We start from the raw sequence: 26,915 nt of genomic DNA, 5'->3' as shown, positions 1-26,915 counted from the left end.
CTTTTGCTGTCTGCCCTCTGGTGGATGAGGCTATCTAAGAGGCTTGTGCAGGTTTCCTGGTGGGAGGGATGTGTTCCTGCACACTGGTGGGTGGAGCTGGGTATTGTCGCTGTGGTGGGCAGGGCCATGCTCAGGAAGACTTTAAGTAGCCTGTCTGCTGGTGGGTGGGCTGTGTTCCTGCCCTGTTGGTTGTCTGGCCTGAGGCATCCCAGCACTGGAACCTACAGGCTGTAGGGTGGGGCCACTTCTTGTGGAGGAAATGGTGGCCTCCAGGAGGGCTCACGCCAATGAGTGCTCCCCAGAATTACCACCACCAGTGTCTTTGTCTCCACAGTGAGCCACAGCCACCCCCACCCTCTGCAGGAGACCCTCCAGTAGTAAGTCTGTCCTGGTCTCTTATGAGGTCACTGCTTTTTTCCCTGGGTCCTGGTACACACAGGACCTTGTGTGCACCCTCCAAGAGTAGAGTTTCTGTTTCCCCCATCCTGTGGAATTCCTGCGATCAAACCCAGCTGGCCTTCAAAGCCAGACTCTCTGGGGGCTCCTCCTCCCATTGCTAGACTCCCAGGCTGGGAAGCCTGAGGTAGGACTCAGAACTTTCACTCCTGTGGGAGAACTTCTGTGGTATAATTATTTTCCAGTTTGTGGGTTGCCCACTGGCGGGTATGGGATTTGATTTTTTTGTGGGGTGTGCCCCTCCTACTGTCTCACTGTGGCTTCTTCTTTGTCTTTGGATGTAGGGTATCTGTTTTGGTTGGTTCCAGTGTGGAGTTTTTTTGTCGATGGTTGTTCAGAGGTTAGTTGTGATTTGGGTGTTTTTGTAAGAAGGGGTGAGCTCGTTTCCTTCTACTCTGCCATCTTGCTAGCCAATCCCAAGACAGTTCTTTATGAAACATTAGGCATGTCCTTTTTTGCCCCTTTTCCTTCGTGCTTCATCTAGTTTCATTTGCTCTTAAGGTGTAGCCTAGAGGCCTTGCACCTGGTGCTTCAGACCAGAGTTCCTAGTGCAAAAGGGTGGTGCCTGGCACCTCAGCTCAGCCTAAAGGAATAGTTCTATCATCTGTTTCAACATAAAACACACACTCTCTCTCTGTCTCTAGGTCGCTGTCTCTCTCACTCTCATGGTGAGGTCACTATTATCAAAGTTTTCATCATGTCTTCATTTCTGCTCGAAAGCCCTTGAGGATTCTGCACTGGTGATGAGTATGGTCTTTTATTTCACCTCTGGTGCAGGTGCTGTTGGTGCCAGGCTTGGTGTCCAGCTGCCATGGGTGTCAGCTGCTAATGGCTTCTGCCAGTGCCTTTCCTAGAGGTTTGCTTCACTCTATAGGAGCTAACTTGCCTGGAGATACCTGAGAAGTTACTGTACATTTCCCCACCTTGTGTGGTTGGTGGGTATCAAAACGTGGCCCCTAACCCCAGCATAGGACAGATCCTGTGGTGCTCCAGAGTGCCTCGTGAGATAATGCTGAGACTAGACTTGTGAAACCACATTTTTGCCTGCACTCTTCCTTTTTCCTGCTTTCCTCACTCTCTTAGAGATTTCTTCTGAAAATCACATGCACAGGAATCCCATCTTAGAGGCTGCTTTTGGGGAAACCTGATCTAAGCCACCTTCCACGGTACCTCAACACAAAATAGGCACTCAGACATTTCTTGAATAAATAAATAGACTCTCAGATCTCTCAGGTTTTTGTTCAAATGTAGTTGCTTCCCTCAATATAGGTCTTTCCCCTTATTTTCATCTTTTTCCTACTTTTTATTAATTATCTCTTGTCTTCTCCTCTTAGTGTACAGATTTTGGTTTGATTGGATTTATAAGACCCTCAAATTCTTCTGAAGATAAACTATGAACACAATTGAATAAGTGCACAATTGAAATGTTTAATTTAAATTTAAACACAATTTAAATGTATGTTATTGAAATATTTCTGCAAAAAATTTGGAACATTGTAGAAACACATGGCCAATGGAGAGTTGAAGTGACAGCCTTCAGTACGGCAGAAAAGTGTAAACGTTTTCTTCAATGGTATTTAGCTCTTTTCATTATATTTCTAGGGTTAATTTTATTAAGACGCTATTACTATTGAATAAAAATATATTATCATTATTATTGAATGTGTATAAATGATATGTGTTTACAATATCAAATTGTATGTACAATCAAGGCACTAAATATATTTTTAGATATTCTTTTTCATTATCTCATAGACACACTGTAAACATCTCTGATGATACAAATACAAATAACAATCCTTGTTCACGGTGTGCACTGTTTAGTGATTTTAGAACCACAAGTCACAAAGAACACAGTATAGTGGTCCCAGCATATGTTGTATGTAATTATGAATTTGAAAAGCACAATGATAACACCTACATAGATATACACACATACATGTAGGTATATGTTTGTGCTGAACATATTAAAAGTGTCAAATGTATCTATAACAATTCATGAAAAAATCCAGTCAAAAGTTTACTGCTTTTAAAGGAAAATGAGGAAAAGTAGGGTCTAAGCTATTTCTGCAGAGCTCAAGAGCTACTCTGAATACAACTGTTTCAAGAAATTTAGAAGTGAGTACTGTGTAGTCTACTTATATCCCATAAAAGAAAAATTTCCAACTTTTCTTAGGACTGTTACACCACATTTATTTTGCTATATCTCTGCTCTCCCCTGAGAATTGAAATATAACATATTGAAAAAAACGAAAGTGTCATAAAGTTAAACTTACTTTGAGAATTCTGTACTATCATCTAAGGTAACTGAAAATACTACGGAATTTTACAAAGATGAGGTCTTGTATTATTTATTAGGAACATAATTTGCTGACTTTCAAGTCATTAGGCCATAAAAATGTTTCATGTTGCAAAGGTTTTGCATTTTTGAAAACATGTAAGTTTGTATTTCCCAAATTGATTAATAACTTGTGATTAATTCTTGGTTTTGGCCGCCACCCACATAGATAGTCACTGTGTCTCAAATGGATAATTTACTTTGTACTTGACACTTCCAATGGTAAACGGACCAAATAGCTGCTAAGGGGTTCAGTGTGATCTTCTGAAGAAAGATACTGATGCGGGAGCATTAGCATGTCGCCACCCTGGCAGAAAGGGCCTCCCCCTTTTCCATTCTCTTTCAGTGTTTCTGTGGCTGAGCAGGTAATACTTATAAGACTCTTTCAGAGAACACTGGTCGCCAGAGTCCATTCAAAGTGCCTCTGGCTTAATCCCATAATATAACTGAGAGCTAAACTGTGATGAAACAGATTAGAATCTCGAGTGATTTGCCTGCAGTCACAAATTAATCTGGAAAAGAGCAGCTCGGACTTCACTGACCAGGCAGTGCAGGTTCCCCATTCTGCTGCAAGGTAAGCAGGACTCAGGGGCAGAATGTGCAGGTTTTACAACGTGTGGAGACCACGAAAGGACCAACTATACCTATCTACATTTGTCCCTCATTACGTGTGGTCTTAATTAGAGAAATAAAGTGGCTTTGGTTAAATTCTCAACACGCAAATCTGGATTTTGGCATGAAGCCACCAAACAGACAGTGGACGCTTCTTACACAGAACAGTTAAAGAGGATAATAGCCGTCCAGACTTGGAGAACTGCTAAATATTTCTGACCCTCAGTTTCCTTAATTGGTGGACTGGAATGACACAACAGCCTCCTTTCAGCTCTAAAATGTGACAGTTTGATGTCCCTGAAATGGGCCCGCCCCCCCAGACCCATTCATCTGAAGTGGCTCCCAGTCTCTCTGGGACTCAGTTTCTGAGTGCCTCCAGTTTGGAGAAGTCCCCATGAGATGGTGATCTTCTTCTACAGCAGAGACCAGCCCTTGGGTGTAATCGCATAAATAAATAAGACTTTTAGAGCAGGATCCGATTTGGAACATATAAAACATTTCCTCTTTACTAATGCAAATAACAGAGACAGCTTATAAAGCCATGCTGCTACAATACAAATACTGTCATTTGACCCTTCATTTATTTTATTTTATTTTATTATTATTATTATTATTATTATTATTATTTGCGGTAGGCGGGCCTCTCACTGCTGTGGCCTCTCCCGTTGCGGAGCGCAGGCTCAGCGGCCATGGCTCACGGGCACAGCTGCTCTGCGGCATGTGGGATCTTCCCGGCCCGGGGCACGAGCCCGTGTCCCCTGCATCGGCAGGCGGACTCCCAACCACTGCGCCACCAGGGAAGCCCTGACCCTTCATTTAAATGAATAAGAACCTCAGCTCGTTGTGGCTTAATGATCTATGCGTGTATTACTGTAACAAAACCACTGGTTACAAGCTCGTTCTTGCTGCAGGCTCCCCAGGGCACTCTGTCTGCTGCTTCAAGGGCACAGCAGAGACTCCCTACATACAGTGAAGTTCACCACAGGTTCACTGTCATTAACCAGCTGTGATATTTAACTTTAAGGGGTGGCCTGGTCTCGCTAAGACAGGGTTACATCTCTACTGTGTCTCTTTTTTACCGGATTCTAATTAGACTGAACTACAAGTTGTCTCCCAACAGCTTGTTCCACTGATTTATCTTTCCTACCAGTCCTAGTGTGAGGCAAAAGTGGGGGATTCTTTTTCTGGCCACACGACTCCCTTGGAGACATCTGTTTGACATTAATATATATTAGCCTCTTTTCCTTCTTCCTGCCAGCTCCATTGCTGCAGCAACTCTATCTGAGGCAGTTTTGGAGACACCCAGCTAGAGTGGGCAGGAGTACCTGGGGGGCAGGATACTAGGAGAAAACGGTGAAGCACAAATTTTCAGAAAAAACAGGCCAATGTCATTCCTTAAAATCTTTTTCAAAGTTCTCTGAAATTCTGATGTTATATCTTGAAGAACATCTAACGGACAAGAACTCCAAAACGCTATTAAGAAATCTCCCAAACGTCGTCACACCTTATTACGTGAAGGAGTTGATGGTGAAGCCACTTGCTTAATAAGAAATCACATGCTGTTTGGGGCCTCATCAGTTACGACAAGCACAAGAAGCTAATATGTGAAGTACTGAATGATATACTATTGCTCCGAGAAATGCATCACATGACAAAGGGACGAAGACTATGCAATTTCTACAGTCTATGCTGATTCCTCACTGAATCTCTGAGATAGGGACTAATGTGATGGAAGACTTTATATTTACTTATTTATACACATGTACAACAGATAGCCCCCAGAGCACATAAAAAAAGAACTGAAAAATGTCAGATGACAAATGTGCATCGTTCAGATATGTGATATATAATATCACAGATACTCAACAATGTTTGAAAGCTTTATATTCCTAGTAGAAATGGTACCTCATATGACGAGAGTAAGAGTGCAAAATAAACTCTCACTGGGGAGGAGATCACGATGGCAGAGGAGGAAGACATGGAACTCACTTCCCCCGACAGACACATCAAAAATACATCTACATGTGGAATAATTCTCACCGAAAACGAGCTGGAAACTGGCAGAAAGACTCCCGTGCAACCAAGGCTGTGAGAAAGAGCCACACAGAATTGGTTAGGAATGGAAGAGAAGTGATCAGGTCGGGATCCGTGCCCGGAGGGCTGACACAGATGGAGACCCTCCCCTGGGGAGTGAGTGGTGAGAGCTGTAGACTGACTGCCCCAGTCCTGGTGTCCCACGAAGGGGAGACAAGTCCCCTTGGCTGGCTGGAGGGCCAGTGGGACTGACAGGAGGGCAGTGGGAAGCCTGGGCTCTGCTCAGGGGGAGTGCGTACATGCTTGCTTGCCCCCGAAGCAGGGTGCAGAGGGTGACTTGAAAATGCATGGGTGGCTGCCCAGTTTCCTATGACTGCCCCAGCTTGCACGCCCAGACGGAGCCAAGTGAAAGCTCCAGCCACACGTGCTTCATGACACAGATCCACACCAGTGTGAGGGCTTGGCTGTGAGGCACAGAAGTGGCTCAGACCTGAAGCGACCTCTGAGCGGGACAGAGGTCACCATCATCAGCACCTGCACCAGCAAGGCATCAGGAGTAGTCTGGGTCTCTGAGCACAGGGGGCTCACCACGAACCCCGCCGCGACCCATGCTGAGTGCCCACCCCAGGCGCTCTTGCTGCAGCACAACAGCTCCCCTCTGGGGTGGGGATGCCAGTGCTGGGGCGGGAGAGCACACGCTTGAAGAAAACAGAGCCAACTCACACCCAAACCTCAGGGCTTCTGCTCCAGCAACTTGAGACCAGACCCACCTCTATGGGGCAGTGATGGCCACTGAGCAGAGTGGAAGCACAGGCTCAAACCTGGTTCTGGCTCCAGCCCCTCCAGCTCTAGTGCCTCCTCCTACCAATCTGGTGGCTGTCAGCACGCCCTCAGGAAAGATGTGACTTCTGTTCACATCAATCCAGCAATCCTGCCAAAGCCACAAAGTACATGCAGGCTGTATAGGGCCACTCCCACGTAAGGGCATCCCTTCAAGACCACCATAGGTAACTGTTTCATCTAATTTCATAGAGACAGACAAAGTTAAGCAAAATGAGAAGATAGAGGAATTTGTCTCAATTGAACGAGGAAGAGAAGATCCCTAAAAAAATGAAATAATGAAACAGAAATAAAAAACTTACCAGATAAAGAATTCAAAAAATTAGTAGTAAAAATGCTAACTGAATTAGAGAAAATAAGGGGTGAGCACAGTTAGAATTTTAACAAGGAACTAGAAAATATAATAAAGAATCAGACAGAAGCAAATCATTCAATAACTGAAATGAAAAACACACTAGAAGGAATGAACAGCAGATTAGGTGATATGGAAGAGCACATAAATGATCTAGAAGACAGAATAACGAACATGACCCAAATAGAAGAGCAAAAAGAAACAAGAATTTTAAAAAGAACAGTTTAAGAGAGCTATGGGACAATATCAAGCATACTAATATTCACATTATAGGGGTCCCAGAGGAAGAGAGAGAGAAAAATATATTTGCTGACATAATAGCTGAAAACTTCCCAAAGCTGGAGAAGGAAAGAGGTTTTTAGGCACAGGAAGCACAGAGAGGCCCTAACAAGATGGATCCAGAGACCCACACCAAGCCATATAATTAAAATGGCAAAAGTTAAAGATAAAGAGAATTTTAAAGGCAACAAGAAAGAAACAAAGAGTCACAGGGAACAACCATAAGGCTATCAGTTGATTTTTCTGCAGAAACTTTTCAGACAAGAAGGGAGTTTCATGATATATTTAAAGTTCTGAAACAGAAAAACCTACAATCTAGGATACCCTACCCAGCAAGGTTATTATTCAGAATTAAATGAGAGATAGAGAACTTCTCAGATGAGCAAAAAAACTAAAAAGTTCACCAATACTAGACTGACCCTACAAGAAATGCTAAAGGGTCTGCTCTAAGTGGAAAAGAAAAGACTACAACAAAAAGTGAGAATTTAGAAGAAAGGAAAAATCTCACTAGTAAAGACAAATATATGGTAAAGGCTATGGATCAACCACTTAAATAAACAAGTATGAAGACTAAAAGACAAAAATTGTAAAATCAACTGCAGCTAACAAACAGTGAAGGGATAGACACTAAGATGTAAAATATGACATAAAAAACACAAAACATGGGAAAGAGGAGTAAAAAATGTCATTAGAATGTGTTTAAACTTAAATGTGTATCAGTTTAAAATAAGTAGATTCAGTTATAGGTCAACATATGTGAACCACATGGTGACCACAAATCAAGAACCTACAACATATAATTTCAAGATATTCTATGGAATTATATAGTATAGGCAATATTTAAAAATACTTCAAATAGTAATTAGGGTAATTTTTGTAAAATGAACCTTTAGCAGTTTATTGCACAACTATATGCATGCAAACTGTCAGAATCAGAAGTGTGTCTACAGTCTTATCATTAAATTTTTTTCATGCCTCCAAAAGTCCATTTTGCAAGCATGTTAATACTGGGTATGTTGTGGCATATGTTAAATAATGTTGATACATAAATTAATAAAGGAAAAAGCTTATAATTAAAAAAAAGAGAACCTACAACAGACCCATGCCCTGAGCCCTGCAGCCTGCAGCCTGTATCCTGTGCCAGGCCCAAGCCCCCCACCTGCCACCATCTCTTTGTACCCACCACAGCTCTGGGGAGGCAAACCCCAGATTCCCAGAGCACCTGCCGTCCCACCCTCATACCCTAACAAAGACCGGGATGGGGAGGAAGGTGCAAGGGAAACCCTCATCATCTCTACCCTGGGTGAGAAATCCTTTGAAACCAGCTAGGAAGAGCTGCCCACAGCTAAGTTAAGTTAAGGGAGCATCCTCTCTGCCCTCCTTGACCTCCAGCCTTCCAGGGAAGACCCAGGGTGAGGAATCCCTGGGGAAAACACTGAAAGGCGCTGCCTACAGCAACTGAACTTTGGGAAGGACCATCTCTACTCTCCCTTTTCCTCCAGGGAAAGACTGAGGGTTAAAAATCCCATGAAACAAACAAACAAACAAAGGGACCTACAATAGATACACAAAAACTAGAAATAAAGGAACACAAGAATACCACTAAAGAAAATTATCAAACCACAAGAGAAAAAACTAAAAGAAGAAGAAAAGAACAGAGAGAACTACAAAAACAACGAGAAAACAAATAACAGAATGGCAATAAGTACATACCTATCAATAGGCACTTTAAATGTCAATGCACTAGATGATCCAGTAAAGTCATAGGGTGGCTGGTTAGATGAAAAACAAGACCCATCTATATGGTGCTAACAAGAGACTTACTTCAGAGCTAAGAACAGACAGACTGAAAATTAGGGGATGGAAAAAGATATTTCATGAAAATGGAAATGACAAGCAAGTGAGGATAGCAATACTCATATCAGATAAAATAGACTTTAAAGCGAAGTCTATAATAAAAGACAACAAGGATATTATATAATGATAAAGGGATCAATACAAGAAGAGGATATCACACTTGTTAATGTATAGGCAACCAAAACAGGAGCACTTAAATATATAGAGCAAATATTAACTGACATAAAGGGAGACATTGACAAAAATACAATAATAATAGAGGACTTTAACACCCTACTTATATCAATGGACAGATCATCCAAATAGAAAGTCAATAAGGCAGCCATGGTCCACAACCAAATGGATTTACAGATATATAGAGGACATTCCATCCAAAAGCATTCTTCTCAAGTGCACATGAAACTTCTCTAGGATAGATCACATGCTAGGCTACAAAACAAATCTAAATACATTTAAAGGACAGAAATTACAACAAACATATTTTCGTGACCACAATGATATGAAATTAGAAATCAATTACAGGAAGAAAAATTGGAGAAACACAAACAGGTCGAGACTAAACAACATGCTACTAAGAAAAACCAGTGGGTCAATGAAGAAATCAAAAAGGAAATCAGAAAATACCTCAAGGCAAATGAAAATGGAAACACAACACTCCAAAATCTATGGGATGAAATACAGGCCTACCTCAAGAAATAAGAAAAGTCTCAAATAAACAACCTAATCCACCATCTAAAGGAATTAGAAGAAGAAGAACAAACTTCTTCCCAAAGTCAGAAGAAGGATGGAAATAATAAAGATCAAACAGGAAATAAATAAAATAGAGACCAACAATCAATAGAAAAGATCTAAGAGACCAAGAGCTGTTTCTCTTCTTTTAAAATAATCAAAATTAATAAAACTTTAACTAGGCTCATCAAAAGGAAAGAGAGAAGACTCAAATAAATGAAATAAGAAATAAAAGAAGAGAAATAACAACTGATATCATAGAGACACAAAAAATCTTGAGAATACTACAAACAGTTATGTGCCAACAAATTGGACAACCTAGAAGAAATGGAAAAATTTCTAGAAACATACAACCTTCAAAGACTGAATAAGGAAGAAATAGACAATGTGAACAGATTGATCACTAGTAGTGAGATTGAAGTTGTAATAAAAAAATCTCCCAGCAAACAAAAGTCCAGGACTGGATGGCTTCACATGGGAATTCTACCAAACATACAAAGAAGAGCTAATACCTATCTTTCTCCAACTCTTGCAAAAAACTGAAGAGAAGGGAACACTCCCAGATTCATTCTATGAGCCCACCATCACTCTGATATCAAAACCAGACAAAGACACTACAAAAAAAGAAAATAACATGCCAATATCTGTGATGACTATAGACGCCAAAATCCTGAACAAAATATTAGCAAACCAATTCCACAATATATAAAAAGAATCACTATGAATACTATACACTATGCTCAAGTGTGATTTATTCCAAGGGAGCAAGGATAGTTCAATACCCACAAATCAATGTGATACACCATATTAACAAATTGAAGAATAAAAATCACATGTTGGTTTCAACAGATACAGAAAAAGATACCAAGAAATGGAAAGATATTCCACGTTCTTTAACTGGAAGAATTAATATTGTTTAAATGTCCATACTACCCAAAACAATCTACAGATTTAATGTAATCCCTATCAAAATATCTGTGACATTTTTCACAGAACTAGAACAAATAATCCTAAAATTTATATGGACCCACAAAAGACCCCTAATTGACAAAGCAATTTTGAGGAAAAAGAACAAAACTGGAGGTACCACACTCCCTGACTTCACACCCTACTATAAAGCTACAGTCATCAAAACAGTATGGTACTGGCACAAAAACAAACACATAGAACAATGGAACAGAATAGAGCCCAGAAATAAACCCACACACTTATGGTCAATTAACCAATGACAATGGAGGCAAGACTATGCAATGGATAAAAGACTGTCTTTCCAATAAGTGTTGCTGGGAAAACTGGACAGCTACATGTAAAAGAATGGCATCAGAACATTTTCTCATACCATACACAAAATTAAGCTCAAAATGTATTAAAGACCTAAATGTAAGCCTGGAGAGCATAAAACTTCTGGAAGAGAACAGCAGAATACTCTTTTGACATAAATTATAGCAATATTTTTTGGATCTATCTCCTAAGGCAAAGGAAACAAAAGCAAAAATAAACAAATTGGACCTAATTAAACTTAAAAGCTTTTGCACATCAAATGAAACCATTGACAAAACAAAAAGACAACCTACTGAACAGGAGAAAATATTTGCAAATGATATGACTGATAAGGGGTTAATATCCAAAATATAAATACAGCTCATACAACTAAATATCAAAAAAATCCAAACGACTCAATTAAAAAATGGGCAGAAGACCTGAATAGATATTTTTCTAAACAAAGCATATGGATGGCCAACAGGCACATGAAAAGATGCTCAACATTATAGTCATTGGAGAAATGCAAATCAAATAAATATCACCTCACACCTGTGAGAAGAGCTGTCATCTAAAAGATCACAAATAATAAATGTTGGTGAGGATGTGGAGAAAAGGAAGCCCTTGTACACTGCTGGTGGGAATGTAAATTGGTGCAGCCACTGTGGAAAACAGTATGGAGGTTCCTCAAAAAACCAAATATAGAGCTACCATATGATCCTACAATTCCATCTGGGTATACATCCAAAGAAAATGAAAACACTAATTTGAAGAGATACATGCACCTCAATGTTCATAGCAGCATTATCTACAATAACCGAGATATGGAAGCAACCTAAGTGTCCGTCAACAGATGAATAGATAAAGAAGGTGTGGTATATGTATATATACACTGGAATTACCGAGGAATAAAAATGAATGAAATTCTGCCATTTGCAGCAACATAGATGGGCCTAGAGATTATTATGCTTAGTGAAATAAGTCGGACAGAGAAAGACAAATATTGTATGTTACCACTCATATGTGGAATCTAAAAAATAAAACAAACGAATGAATATAACAAAACAGAAATAGACTCACAGGTATAGAGAACAAACTAGTGGTTACCAGTGGGGAGAGGGATGGGGGGACCACAAGACTGGGGTAGGGGATTAAGGGATACAAACTATAATGTATAAAATAATAAGCAACAAGGATATGTTGTACAGCACAGGGGAATATAGCCATATTTTGTAATAACTTAAATGGAGTACAATCTATAAAAATATCAAATCACTATATCGTACACCTGAAACTGATATAATATTGTAAATCAACTACACTTCAATAAGAAAATATACCAACATATGATTATATCATAGAAATTATACCACAGTATACTTTTCTCACTAAGTGGTTGATTGAACTCAGTGTTTTCTCAATTATGTAATATTGACCTTTTATAAGTGTTATTTTTAATAGTCTTATAGATAAACTGTGAATAACTAGATAATCCTAAATGATAAGTGAGGTTCTAGAAAGAAAGCCAAGTAAAGGCAAAGCTGGCAGCATCAGGTACTGAAATGATAGTAACAGCTCCCCAAAGTCAGGTACAGAACTCTGCATACAGGAGTCAGGTATGGAGATCTGATGATTTCTGTCCTCTGAGTCTCATGTTGGTTTTGCACATTCACGAAAGGAGTTGGGGGAAAGCAGCATAGCTCTCTGGACCTGAACAGGGTACACACTTTCCCAGTTCCCCACCTAAATGGCAGATGGCGTCAAAGATGGATGGTATCTCTCCGAAACTCTCTAATCCTTAAGAAGAAATCCTCAGGGGCTTCCCTGGTGGCGCAGTGGTTGAGAGTCTGCCTGCCGATGCAGGGGACGCGGGTTCGTGTCCCGGTCTGGGAAGATCCCACATGCCGCGGAGCGGCTGGGCCCGTGAGCCATGGCCGCTGAGCCTGCGCGTCCGGAGCCTGTGCTCCGCAACGGGAGAGGTCACAACAGTGAGAGGCCCGCATACCGCAAAAAAAACAAAACAAAACAAAACAAAAAAAACAGAAAGAAATCCTCAGGAAATACCACAGGAAGTAAGTGGGAAAAGATGTCATCTGAATGCCAGGGAGTTTAAGACGTGCGATAAACACAAACCACTAGTTATAGGACGCAAAACCTCTAAGTTGCTCTTTACAACATGTGTGTTTACATATTTATACATGGATCCCAAGCAAAAAAGATGCTTTCCCTCCACATTTATGTTCTACATGGGACCAGGGTTAAAAGTATTATTTAAAATAATGTGTTGACTTTTTTCTCTTAGCAATACTAATCCTTGGTACAAGGGTACCAGGCATTGATTTGGGGGCTGAGCAGAATTATGCATGCACTCACTATGCATTCTAAAGGGCACTATCGGTTTCAACACATAAAGATAAGAAGACAATCTTATATTCTCCTCTCACCTTAATGTGCGACTAACCAAATTACTTCCTGAAACTGAAAGTTCATCACTATCCCTTCTTTATAAGTCTCCTCTCCCATGTTCAAGCACATGTAAAATAGTGGAATTACAACTACAGAAAATCAGAGTGGTTTCCCCAGGCCCCGAACTCACTTCATTGGAACTCTGAGGTCATTCTACAGCTCTGAAGTCAGCCCCCTCCTAAGCAAGAAGAGACGCTTGTGTTGACCACACTGCGAGGCAGTTCTGACCTGCTTTAGTGGGTTTGTGTGTGTTCTATTTAAAGCTGCCACGGGTCATGGCCAGGCCATAATGGCATAATTTCACTTGAAAAATACGTCAAGCCCCATAAAAACAATTCAGCTTAAGGAAAATTTTACTTGGATGAGTCCTGTGGTGTGCGTTGATTTCACAGAAGCAGTGATTTTGACGTCCTTTTTCCTGAGGAGATGGATATAACTCACTAATTATGAGAACATAATTGATGTTACTTGTGTTGCCTTAGGTAATGCATATAAGCCAGCTCAGAAACAAACAAGCCAAAAGAAGAACAAGTGGTTTTTCCATGAATGACTTATGAACTTATACGTGATCGGCACAAATTTGTTCACAAAACAAACATTAAGGTCTTAGCTACTCCACAGTGAGGACACTCATCTCTGCTTCTTCAAGGAAAACGACTTAATCTACTCGACATTTCCAAACTTGTTAATATACTTGTTTATTGTGAAACTGGATAAACATTGGGCTTCATAAAGCTTCTGGGGCATTAGAACATGAGCATGGACATCCAGATAAAGTAGGAATTCAAGTAAAAGTTAAATAAAAGGGGGCTTCCCTGGTGGTGCAGTGGTTGAGAGTCCGCCTGCCGATGCAGGGGACACAGGGTCGTGCCCCGGTCCGGGAAGATCCCACATGCCACGGAGCGGCTGGGCCCGTGAGCCATGGCCGCTGAGCCTGTGCTCCGCAAGGGGAGAGGCCACAGCAGTGAGAGGCCCGCGTACCGCAAAAAAAAAAAAAAAAAAAGTTAAATAAAACGAGTTCAACGGAGTGGTAGTTAAAGCAGTCATTTTACTTTCAGTAGTTTTTCTTGACCAATTAGACATTCTCTTTAATCAAGTCCTAATACTCTGAGTTCACATACTTCCTTTCCCGTCTGCACACAGCTTCAGATCCGCAGGTCGCAGGTGAGAATCACGACAACAGCTAACCCCTACCTGGCACACTCCTTTCAACAACTCTTCCAGGTAGGTAGGGGTTATTAGAATCTCTGTCTTCTAAGTGAGGAAACAGAGCGGCAGAGAGGCTGAGGAACTTGCCCAGGATCACAAAGCTAAGAGGTGGTGAGGCTCGAGTTTAAACCCAGGTGATCTGAATTGCCTCCACATAATCCCCTATGTTGCTTACACACTAAGAAGCCAGCAGACACACGGTCTGCCCTGTCCTCTGTGCCTTTGCAGGACTGACCATCAGACTCCCCCCTCGTGAAGGAAATATGACTCAGTTCCTTTGCCATCAAGTCTGGGCTGGTGCGGAAGGACACACCCTGATGGGACACACGCTAAGTAGGGTGAGTTCTCCATGCTGTTTAGGACACAAGGAACCCTGACCCCAGATGCAGGGTTCAGGGTGGCTTGGAGCAAGCACTTCAAGGGAGAGTAAAAAAAGTAGAATCTGCACAAAAATGTTAAAAGGAGGAAATTAAATGGATGGCTTCCTGGAAGGAATAAAAATGAAAAAAAAAAAGGACAAGCACAGGCAGAGAAGCTAAACTGACATAGCAGCACTATTTACAATAGCCAGTACATGGACGCAACCTAAATATTCAACAGAGGAATGGATGAAGAAGATGTGGCACATACATACAATGGAATATTACTCAACCATTAAAAGGAATGAAATTGCGTCATTTGTAGAGACATGGACGGACCTAGAGAGTGTCATACAGAGTGAAATAAGTCAGGAAGAGAAAGACAAGTATTGTATTTAAAGGCATATATGTGGTATCTAGAAAAATGGTATACATGACGTTATTTGCAAAGCAGAAATAAAGACACAGACATAGAGAAAAAAATGTACGGATACCAATGGGGAGGTGGGAGGAATTGGGAGATTGGGATTGACACATATACACTATTGATACTATGTATAAAACAGATAACTAATGAGAACATACTGTATAGCACAGGGAACTCTACTTAACGCACTGTGGTGACCTAAATGGGAAGGAAATCCAAAACGTAGGGGATGTATGTATACGTATAGCTGATTCATTTTGCTGTACAGTAGAAACTAACACAACATTGTAAAGCAACTGTACGCCAATAAAAATTAATTAAAATAAAAGACATGGGGTGGCTTGTAAGGCATTTAAAACATAAAATTTCTATTCAGGATCAAAATGAGGATCCAGCAACAAAGAATGCAAGAGTGTGGTGTCATCTTGGTCCAGCCGAACAAACTTCTGGTCGGGGCAGTCGCTATCTGATTCACCAATAAATGTTCTTTCAGAGACCCAGAGGGACTTTAACAAAGGCCTTGAGATTGTTCAGACATGCACTTTAATGTGACTATAAAGAAGAAATCCAAGGTTACATTAAAATGATACTTATTTTTTATGTTTTGGGTATTAGGAATATTAGGGAATCCTATAAGGAATCTACATCTTAGAGGGGATTTTTATAAATGCCAGTTCTTTTGAGATGTCTCATGTAAACTTCCACGAACATGCTCAGCCGTCTGAAATATTCCACTTTTCATCAAGACACCTTCCTGGGCTCACATCCAATTCCCGTCCTTCTCTTTTTCCCCGATTCCCCACTGCTGCCTCTCCTTCCTCACAATTCACCCCCTAATTCCCTCACATCTTTTCTTGCAATTTTTGTGTCTAATGCTCTCCCATTTATTTATTCAACTAAAACTTCTCTCTCAGCTGGTACCAATTCCAGCCACCTCTCCTTTTATCCAGTATCTCTCCCCCAAATTTTTTCCAAATTTTAATGCTGTTGAACCCTCCATGCATCTTGAAACGCCCTTCTGTTGACTTCCTGGCCCTGCAGTATCCCAGTCCCCCTGCTGGTCTTTCTCTGCCACCATGGGCTGGACAGCCCCTTGGTGTCCAGGCAGGTGGTCCCCATGCTGCTTTCCCTTACTGCTCCCTGACACACTCTCACCTGCGGCTCAGGGTCAATATTCAACATTAGCTGAATTTTTAAAATTGTGTTAATCTATAAAGGATGTGAGATCCCAAAATATGCCAGCCAAATGTTTCACTTGTAGGACTTCAAAAAGATAACAAACGGAAAAAGCAATGGCATATAAGAGATTCAAATAAGGAGGTTAAGAAAAAAAAAAGGCCACAAATCTCAGATATATATCACCACCAAACACTGTTATGGTTAACAGCAGCTTTTCAGTACAAGAATCATACTACTACTATGTTTTATTAAATGAACACTTACCTAAAATTTAGTAGCTTACAAGACAATAAAGAGAAGAAAGTCAACTAATGAAAATTTCAAACAGAATTTTGGTGTGGTACTTGGTAAAAAATAATGTTTTTATCGTGCTTATAGAAAACTCTTCCCAAAGGGTTAAAGAGAAAAAATTTTTATATTTATCATATTTATTTAAGCCTTAATAAAATAACAGTGGTATTATTAGTAGTATTATTAACATTTTCTATAATGTTTGGTATGCTTACATGTGACAATTATGTTTGAAACTCACCATAATTGAGAGATATTAGTAGAATACAGGCTAGTCTCTATTTAATCATTGAGGAAAACCAATAAATCAATGATTTCTTCTACTTTCCTTAAAGACATTATGCCTAGGAGTAAGGTGCATAAACTTGCACATATTTTATATTTCATTTCAGTAAACTTAGCGATAGTCAATTCATTCCTGATCAGACACATGTAATCAAAATATGCGTTTTCTTGACAATGGGTCAATAGAAAAGAATTTTAAATTCCTAGATTTTTCTGTTGTTTTCTATTGCAAAGTTCAGTGAAGTGAAAAATGACAGGTCTTAGCTTTCAGTGTGAGTGTGTCTGTCTGTGTGTATGCACACACACACCTGCATATGCATGTACATTTGCATGTCCAAAAGAGGTGAGTGCTGCCTAACTCTTGAGCAGAGAAGAAATGGTGCCACTAAGATGGGTCTAAATGTAAATATGTAAGAATGCTTTTTCCTTCAATCTGCTTCACTTTTAAGTAGCTGAAAAAGCAGAATAAATCCCTGAGTACATTTGGAAATAATCATTTGTAAATGTGTATAATATCAATCATACCTGATCTAAATGCTCTCCTCTATAAATATGGCATTTGTGAAAGAGCAGTAATATTGATAAACCTTGCCTTACATTATCTACAAAACTCTATTACATTCCTTAGTTTCTGACACTGCTACTTGTTGATAAGTTACAGTAAAAGTAATATAAAATTATCTGAACTACACATATTCATAAATGGAGTAAATTTGCATAATATAGTGGTTGAACTTTACAATTTGAATACGTTCCTCCAAAACTGTCATGAAGACTACATAAGTTTAATTTATTCTTTAACTCACCTTCTTCTGAAATGTAAGCTTCGCTAGGGTACAATTTCAATTTGAAGCATTACTATTTTCAAAGAGCCTCATCTGAATATTTTTTATTTCAGCTAGTCTGACAAAGACTCTCATAATTATCTTACAAGCCAAATTAAGAAATGTGGGTTGGAAGGAGGGAGAGTCTGAATGTATCATGTGACATGTATCATGTGACATGTATCATGTGACATGTATCATGTGACATGATACATGACTTGTATCATGTCACATGAATATCAATGGTAGACAAGATGGCAGCTTTGCTGTTGTTAGAGTTTTCAGGCCCTGTTCTGCTCAGGATTTATTAGTGATATGAATGAAGACTCAACGGGTAGGCTTATCAAAATTTAAGGTGATGTAAATTTGGGAGCTATATCACTGGCAAAAAACACAATAGAATGGTATTAGAAACTAAAATCCAGAGGATGAAATTTAACAATCACAAGGGTCAATTCCTACTCTGTGATAAAGAAAGGCAACTGCACAATCGCAGGATGGATGAAGATCTGACTGGGAAGAAGTTTTCATTAAAATAAAGGAGGAGGCACCTTGAATTGACCACATGTCAGTACAAGTCAGAAGTACAATTTCCTTGTATGCTTAAAATTCGTTAAGAGAGATGATCCATGTTAAATGTTCTTACCACACAAAATTAAAAATAAAAAAAAGCTCTGCCACAGGGGGAAGAATTCAGACATACTGTCTAGCTTCGCCCACCTCACTCCATAATTTCCATCTCAAACCACCTAGGGTTTTTTATTGGAGTTGAAATTAAAAACCTATTTATCGTTGTACTTTACTGAGTTATTGTTGACAATTAAAATTTTATATATTTAAGGTATACAACTTGATGTGATATACTTATGCATTTTGAAAATCACCACAATCAAGCTAATTAACATATCCATCCCCTCACAGTTACTGTTTTTTGTCGTGAAAACACTTAAGATCTACCCTTTTAGCCAATTTCAAGTATACGACACAATATTAACTACAGTCTCATTGCTGTACATTAAGTCCCCAGAACTTATCCATCTTGTATAACTAAGAATCGTACCCCTTGACTGACATCTTCTCTTACCCCCTTCTCCCCTCAGCCTCCAGTAACCACCAGTCTACTCTGTTTCTATGGATTTTACATTCTCAGATTCCACATGCAAAGGCGTATTTGTCTTTCTGTGTCTGGCTTCTTTCATGTAGCACAAAGTCCTCCAGGTTCCTCCATGTTATCGCAAGTGGCAAGACCTACTTCTTTATTAAGGCTGAATAATATTCCACTGTGTGTGTGTGTGTGTGTGTGTGTGTGTGTGTGTGTGTGTAATCACATTTTCTTTATCCATTCATCTGTCAATAGACCTTTAGTTTGTCTCCATATCATGGGAGTACGCATATCTCTTCGAAATACTGACTTCCTCCCTTTAGATACACACCCAGAAGTGGGAGTGCTGGGTCGTAAGGTAGTTCTATTTCTACTTTTCTGGAGGAACCTCCATACTCTTTTCCACACTGGCTGTACCAGTTTACATTCCCACCAACAGTGCACGAGGGTTCCCTATTCCCCACACCCTGGCCAACACTTCTTATCTCTTGTCTTTCTGATACTAGCCATTCTAGCTGGTTTGAGGTGACAGCTCACTGTGGTTTTGATTTGCATTTCCTTGATCATTAGCTACCTTTTCATATACCTGTTGTCCATGTGTATGTCTTCTTTTGAGAAGTGTCTATTCAGGTCCTTTGCCCATTTTTAAATGGGGTTATTGGGTTTTTTTGCTATTGAGTTGCATGAGTTCCTTATGTATTTTTGGATATTAACTAGGGAGTATAATTTATCACTCAGTTTCCAGGAAGGGGTAGTTACTAGAAGGAAAATGTTCCCTGGATGCTGCGGACCGAAATTAATTCAGAAACATGGTCCTAGATACAACAGACATCTTGGTCATGACTGTGAGAAAATAGAATAAGAAGCTTGGAAATTAACTTCACATGATCATTTCATCTAGTCCTCTGCCCCCAGTGGGTGAAAACGCTTAAGGCAGCCTCAAAACCATAGATCTAGGGAAGTAATCGTCTATGTTTCCCCAAGGCTATTTAAAACATTGATCATGTGGATTAATGAACTCTTGGATAGAGAGGGGCTGGAGAGCTAAAAGGGGAAACTACAATTGTACACACAGGTGTTGAGACTAGAACCCAAATGTGACTACTTTGTAAATAATTTTAAAATACCAGCAGAGTCCACTTTCTAGCAAAGTGTTCGAACCCAGTTTTCTTTGTGAGGGCTACAGTAGAACTTACTTCCCAGAGCTATTGTGAGAAATAAATGAAATATGAATCATTTAGCACATTGTAGGCAGCTGATAAATGTTAGCTATTATTCACAACATTTTCCCTTTTATTTTCTTAGCCATCAAAACTTATTAAGCCCTTTTATGTTCACTGAAATAGCCACTGGGAATAAAAACTGGACACAGAAATGTTCTAACTGAGAAAACTTAGACATCATCTAGTCCAGTGGGCAGAACTGGGAATGATAAATTTAAATGACTGAAAAGAGATTTGGGGTTAATAGACTGAGACAGTAAAAGAGAACATGGTATCCAAAGCCAGAAGCCCCAAATTCAAGTTCTGGCTCGACTTTTTAGTAGTTCTATGACTTCAGGCAAGTCATTTATGCTCTGTGAGTTACACAACTCTTATCCGTAAGGTAACAGAAGTTCAAAATACTACTCCTATAAGAAAGCACACATAAAATGTCTGGAGACTTCAACATGATTTGAAAACAGTTAATAACAATTAGCGACAAGAATGGGGTGCCCCCTTGCAGAAAGTGTTCATGCAGAGCTGACCAGTTATCTGTCACTGCAGGGGTTCCTTTTAGGGGGAGCCACTAAGCCTAACTGACCTGGAAGGTGATTGCTATACTCCCAGGCAAGTACAATGTATCCACATATTACATACTTTATCTCAAAGGCAGGAGAGTAACTACAAAGAGTCACTAATGTCAACAATTTAATTTGGCTAAGGAATGTAGTTAATATCCACAGTCTTTACAGGATTCATGAACAGGCTAGAACTCCACAAATAGAACCCATCAAACTTAACTCTGCAAAGATGAGCTTAACTCAAAAACCCCAAAAGAGGACCAACGTGCTCCAGATCAAATTATGGTTAATTCATTTCACCCAAATTATATTTCCACATTCCACAATCTGGAAAATATATAGAATTTTCTGGATTGTAAAAGCGCTGTCAAAATCTCAAATTTCGGCTTTCAGGTAGTTGATATTTTCCTCAAGCCCATCTGCTTGCTGGATTTTGATTTTATTTTTATAAGTGTTCAGAAACAAGTAACCCCTGAGTTAGTAATGCCTGCCAGTTGTTCTGTGTCTACTTACCCTCTGACCCTCTTTCCCAGGTGGACCTTGGGGGCCTTGGATCCCCAGGGAGCCCTAGGAGGAAAAACAGCACCTATTAATAGATTGTTTCAAGTATACCTGCCTTGCAAAGAACGTTGTGAAAATTAATACCTATTTTATTGATTATAGACAACTTTTAAAGTGATTCGAACTCTTCCAAGCCTAGCCTAGCCTACCTAATACATTAATAATGCTGAATTGTCCTTTGACTGGTTTATCTTTGGAGTTAACACCAGAAAAGAAAAGAAAGGTGATTCCTAACCACGTGGGAGGCGCAGTGTTCACCCCCAGTGGCGACTCCCATATGACTGGAACCATGTTTTATCAAACTGCCATCAATAAATGGTAACAATATTTGCAGGCAGAAAAAAATGCTGCTTCATATACTTAAACTCTATAAATGTAATGGCATTTTTGGTTGAGAGTGGCTCTGTGACTATCCACTGAGAGAACACCTAGTTACGACGTTGGCTTCAACATTCACCTACTCCTAACATTTAATTTTTAGCATCATAGACATTATTTAATACTTTCTCATAACATTGTCAAGTGGTAGAAAAAATAACCTTTGTTTTTTTTCAGTTATACAGGAGGCCCAGGAAATCCCAGGTGCACGAATCCGAAAGTCAATCCCCTGGTTCTCACAGACAGTTACTATTACACAGGAATTCTCACTCAGCATGAAAAGCAAAATGATGACACGGCTGATTTTAAAGTCTCTGGCATTGATTGCTAGTTGTTACCTCTCTGAAAGCGTCTTAGTCTCCCCTGCTGCTTCCTCCTTCCCTATTCAACCTTTCAGTGTGAGTGTTTAGGCCCGTTTTCTTCCCAGTCTACACTCTCCCACCATGGTCTCATATACCATGGGCTTTGGATTCTCCAGGCCAATGATGCCAAGATTTATAACTCAGTTTATCTCTGGGTTGCAGGTCCACACATCCAACTGCCTGCCTAACACGCCCACTCCGCTCTCTCACCAGCATTTGAATTTAGCACACTGACACCACATCTAGGACCCTCCCACCAAAACTGGGTCCTCTTCCAGCACCCCCCAACTCTGTAAACCCACGCACCATCCTGCTAGGGCTCCTGCCAGGAATCTATAACTCGTCCTCCATACCTGCCTCTCTCACTTCTCTTTCACATCCAGTCACCAAGTCCAATTGCTGTAGCTCCACAAGAGATTTGGATCCATTTATTATCTCCCTTCAACCTTCTGCTCCATCACCCTTCTTGCTTGATCATCTATGAGAGCCTCCTTCGTGACACTAGACATGGTGGACCCCTCCATCCTACACAGCACAGCCAAACCCGAAAACCCAGCCTGACCTCCTCTGGTTGTCCACATGAAGAGATGAATGCCTTGTTTCATCAGTCGTAGGGTGCCTTATACTTGTTCTTTAAAGTACTTATCATAAGTCTACTTAAAAGATTATTCAGGTAATGATTCACCAGGCTCTAAGGATAACAGGTAGAATCAGTGTCTTATTCAACTCTAGGTGCCTGTTAATGTCTGAGTGAAAAAAAAATCATAATGGGAAATCAATTCACTGTAAAAAAAAAGAAAAAAAAAGGTTTTGGTAAGCCAGTACTGTTCAAAGGGTTTTAAAAATATGTATGGTTCAAGATGGCGGAAGAGTAAGACATGGAGATCACCCTCCTCCCCACAGATACATCAGAAATACATCTACATGTGGAACAACTCCTACAGAACACCTACTGAACGCTGGCAGAAGACCTCAGACCTCCCCAAAGGCAAGAAACCCCCCACGTACCTGGGTAGGGACAAGAAAAAAGAAAAAACAGAGACAAAAGGGTAGGGACGGGACCTGCACCAGTGGGAGGGAGCCGTGAAGGAGGAAAGGTTTCCACACACTAAGAGTCCCTTCGTGGGCGGAGACTGTGGATGGTGGAGGGGGAAGCTTCGGAGCCACGGAGGAGAGCGCAGCAACAGGGGTGTGGAGGGCAAAGCGGGGAGATTCCCGCACAGAGGATCGGGGCTGACCAGCACTCACCAGCCCGAGAGGCTTGTCTGCTCACCCGCCAGGGCGGGCGGGGCTGGGAGCTGAGGCTCGGGCTTTGGTCGGAGCGCAGGGAGAGGACTGGGGTTGGCAGCCTGAAGGGGGTTAGTGCGCCACGGCTTGCGGGTAGGGGGTCCGGGAAAAGTCTGGACCTGCCAAAGAGGCAAGAGGCTTTTTCTTCCCTCTTTGTTTCCCGGTGCGCGAGGAGAGGGGATTAAGAGCGCTGCTTAAAGGAGCTCCAGAGACGAGCGCGAGCCGCAGCTAAAAGCGCGGACCCCAGAGACGGGCGGGAGACGCTAAGGCTGCTGCTGCCGCCACCAAGAAGCCTGTGTGCGAGCACAGGTCACGTTCCACACATCCCCTCCTGGGAGCCTGTGCAGCCCGCCACTGCCAGGGTCCTGGGATCCAGGGACAACTTCCCCGGGAGAACGCACAGGCGCCTCAGGCTGGTGCAATGTCACGCCGCCTCTGACGCCGCAGGCTCGCCCCGCACTCCGCGCCCCTCCCTCCCCGAATCAGCGGCTCTTTAACCCCGTCCTGTCTGAGCGAAAAACAGACGCCCTCCAGCGACCTACACGCAGAGGCGGGGCTGCAAATCCAAAGCTGAGCCCCGGGAGCTGTGGGAACAAAGAAGAGAAAGGGAAATCTCTCCCAGCAGCCTCAGGAACAGCGGACTAAATCTCCACAATCAACTTGATGTACCTGCATCTGTGGAATACCTGAATAGACAACGAATCATCCCAAATTGAGGAGATGGACTTTGGAAGCAAAGATATATATATTTCCCTTTTTCTCTTTTTGTGAGTGTGTATGTGTATGCTTCTGTGTGTGATTTTGTCTGTATAGCTTTTCTTTTACCATTTGTCCTAGGGTTCTGTCCTTTTTTGTTTTCTTTTCTTTTTTTAGTGCTTGTTATCATTGGTGGATTTGTTTTTTGCTTTGGTTGCACTCTTCTTTCTTTTTTTTTTAATTACTTGAAATTTTTTTTAATAATTATTTTTTATTTTAATAACTTTATTTTATTTTATCTTCTTCTTTCTCTCTTTCTTTTTTTTCTCTCTTTTATTCTAAGCCGTGTGGATGACAGGCTCTTGGTACTCCAGCCAGGTGTCAGGCCTGTGCCTCTGAGGTCAGAGAGCCAACTTCAGGACACTGGTCCACAAGAGACCTCCCAGCTCCATGTAATATCAAACAGTGAAAATCTCCCAGATATCTCCATCTCAATGCCAAGACCCTGCTCCACTCAATGACCAGCTCGCTACAGTGCTGGACACCCTAAGCCAAACAACTAACAAGACAGGAACACACCCCACCCTTTAGCAGAGAGGCTGTCTAAAATCATAATAAGGCCACAGACACCCCAAAACACACCACCAGATGTGGACCTGCCCACGAGAAAGACAAGATCCAGCTTCATCCACCAAAACACAGGCACTAGTCCCCTCCACCAGGAAGCCTACACAACCCACTGAAACAACCTTAGCCACTGGGGGCAGACACCAAAAACAATGGGAACAAGGAACCTGCAGCCTGTTGAAAAGGAGACCCCAAACACAGTAAGCTAGGCAAAAATGAGAAGACAGAGAAACACACAGCAGATGAAGAAGTAAGGTAAAAAAAAAAAAAAAAAAAAAAAAAAAAGTAAGGTAAAAACCAGACCTAACAAAGGAAGAGGAAATAGGCAGTCTACCTGAAAAAGAATTCAGAATAATGATAGTAAAGATGATGCAAAATCTTGGAAATAGAATGGAGAAAATACAAGAAACGTTTAACAAGGACCTAGAAGAACAAAACAGCAAACAAACAGTGATGAAAAACACAATAAATGAAATTAAAAATTCTCTAGAAGGGATCAATAGCAGAATAACTGAGGCAGAAGAATGGATAAGTGACCTGGAAGATAAAATAGTGGAAATAACTATTGCAGAGCAGAGTAAAGAAAAAAGAATGAAAAGAATTGAGGACAGTCTCAGAGACATCTGGGACAACAATAAAGGCACCAACATTCGAATTATAGGGGTCCCAGAAGAAGAAGAGAAAAAGAAAGGGACTGAGAAAATATTTGAAGAGATTATAGTTGAAAACTTCCTTAATGTGGGAAAGGGAATGGTTAATCAAGTTCAGGAAGCACAGAGAATCCCATACAGGATAAATCCAAGGAGAAACACACCAAGACACATATTAATCAAACTATCAACAATTAAATACAAAGAACAAATATAAAAAGCAGCAAGGGAAAAACAACATACAAGGGAATCCCCATAAGGTTAACAGTTGATCTTTCAGCAGAAACTCTGCAAGCCAGAAGGGAGTGGCAGGAAATATTTAAAGTGATGAAGGGGAAAAACCTATAACCAAGATTACTCTACCCAGCAAGGATCTCATTCAGATTTGATGGAGAAATTAAAACCTTTACAGACAAGCAAAAGCTAAGAGAATTCAGCACCACCAAACCAGCTTTAAAAGAAATGCTAAAGGAACTTGTCTAGGCAGGAAACACAAGAGAAGGAAAAGACCTACAACAACAAACCCAAAACAATTAAGAAAATGGTAATAGGAACATACATATCGATAATTACCTAAAATGTAAATGGATTAAATGCTCCAACCAAAAGACATAGACTGGCTGAATGGATACAAAAACAAGACCCGTATATATGCTGTCTACAAGAGACCCACTTCAGACCTAGGGACACATACAGACTGAAAGTAAGGGGATGGGAAAAGATATTCCATGCAAATGGAAATCAAAAGAAAGCTGGAGTAGCAATTCTCATATCAGACAAAAATAGACTTTAAAACAAAGACTATTAGAAGAGACAAAGAAGGACACTACATAATGATCAAGGGATCAATCCAAGAAGAAGATATAAAAATTGTAAATATTTATGCACCCAATACAGGAGCACCTCAATATATAAGGCAAATACTAACAGCCACAAAAGGGGAAATAGACAGTAATACAATCATAGTAGGAGACTTTAACACCCTATGTTCACCAATGGACAGATCATCCACTATGAAAATAAATAAGGAAACACAAGCTTTAAATGACATTAAACAAGATGGACTTGATATTTATAGGACAGTCCATCCAAACACAACAGAATTGTCTTTCTTCTCAAGTGCTCATGGAACATTCTCCAGGATAGATCATATCTTGGGTGACAAATCAAGCCTTGGTAAATTTAAGGAAATAGAAATTGTATCAATTATCTTTTCCAATCACAACATTATGAGACTACATATCAATTACAGGAAAAAATCTGTAAAAAACACAAACACATGGAAGCTAAACAATAAACTACTTACTAACCAAGAGATCACTGAAGAAATCTAAGAGGAAATCAAAAAATACCTGGAAACAAATGACAATGAAAACACGACGACCCAAAACCTATGGGATGCAGCAAAAGCAGTTCTAAGAGGGAAGTTTATAGCAATATAATCCTACCTGAAGAAACAAGAAACATCTCAAATAAACCACCTAACCTTACCCCTAAAGCAATTAGAGAAAGAAGAACAAAAAAATCCCAAAGTTGGCAGAAGGAAAGAAATCATAAAGATCAGATCAGAAATAAATGAAAAAGAAATGAAGGAAACTATAGCAAAGATCAATAAAAATAAAAACTGGTTCTTTGAGAAGATAAACAAAATTATAAACCATCAGCCAGACTC

At 40.5% G+C, this 26,915-nt stretch overlaps 1 protein-coding gene across 1 annotated transcript in view; it reads right to left on the bottom strand.

Annotated features, from left to right (window-relative positions):
• COL19A1 (collagen type XIX alpha 1 chain) overlaps positions 1-26,915 on the bottom strand; it is a 327,107-nt gene that overhangs the window by 96,206 nt on the left and 203,986 nt on the right. The window contains exon 16 of the mRNA XM_073789871.1: positions 21,196-21,249. Within this exon, the coding sequence (XP_073645972.1) occupies positions 21,196-21,249 (54 nt within the window). The remainder of the gene's footprint in view (positions 1-21,195; positions 21,250-26,915) is intronic.

Source organism: Tursiops truncatus, chromosome 12 (genome assembly GCF_011762595.2).
Source record: "Tursiops truncatus isolate mTurTru1 chromosome 12, mTurTru1.mat.Y, whole genome shotgun sequence".
Classification (NCBI taxonomy): Eukaryota; Metazoa; Chordata; class Mammalia; order Artiodactyla; family Delphinidae; genus Tursiops; species Tursiops truncatus.
Note: the sequence above shows the minus strand (reverse complement) of the source record. Positions and strands in the feature narration are given on the sequence as shown.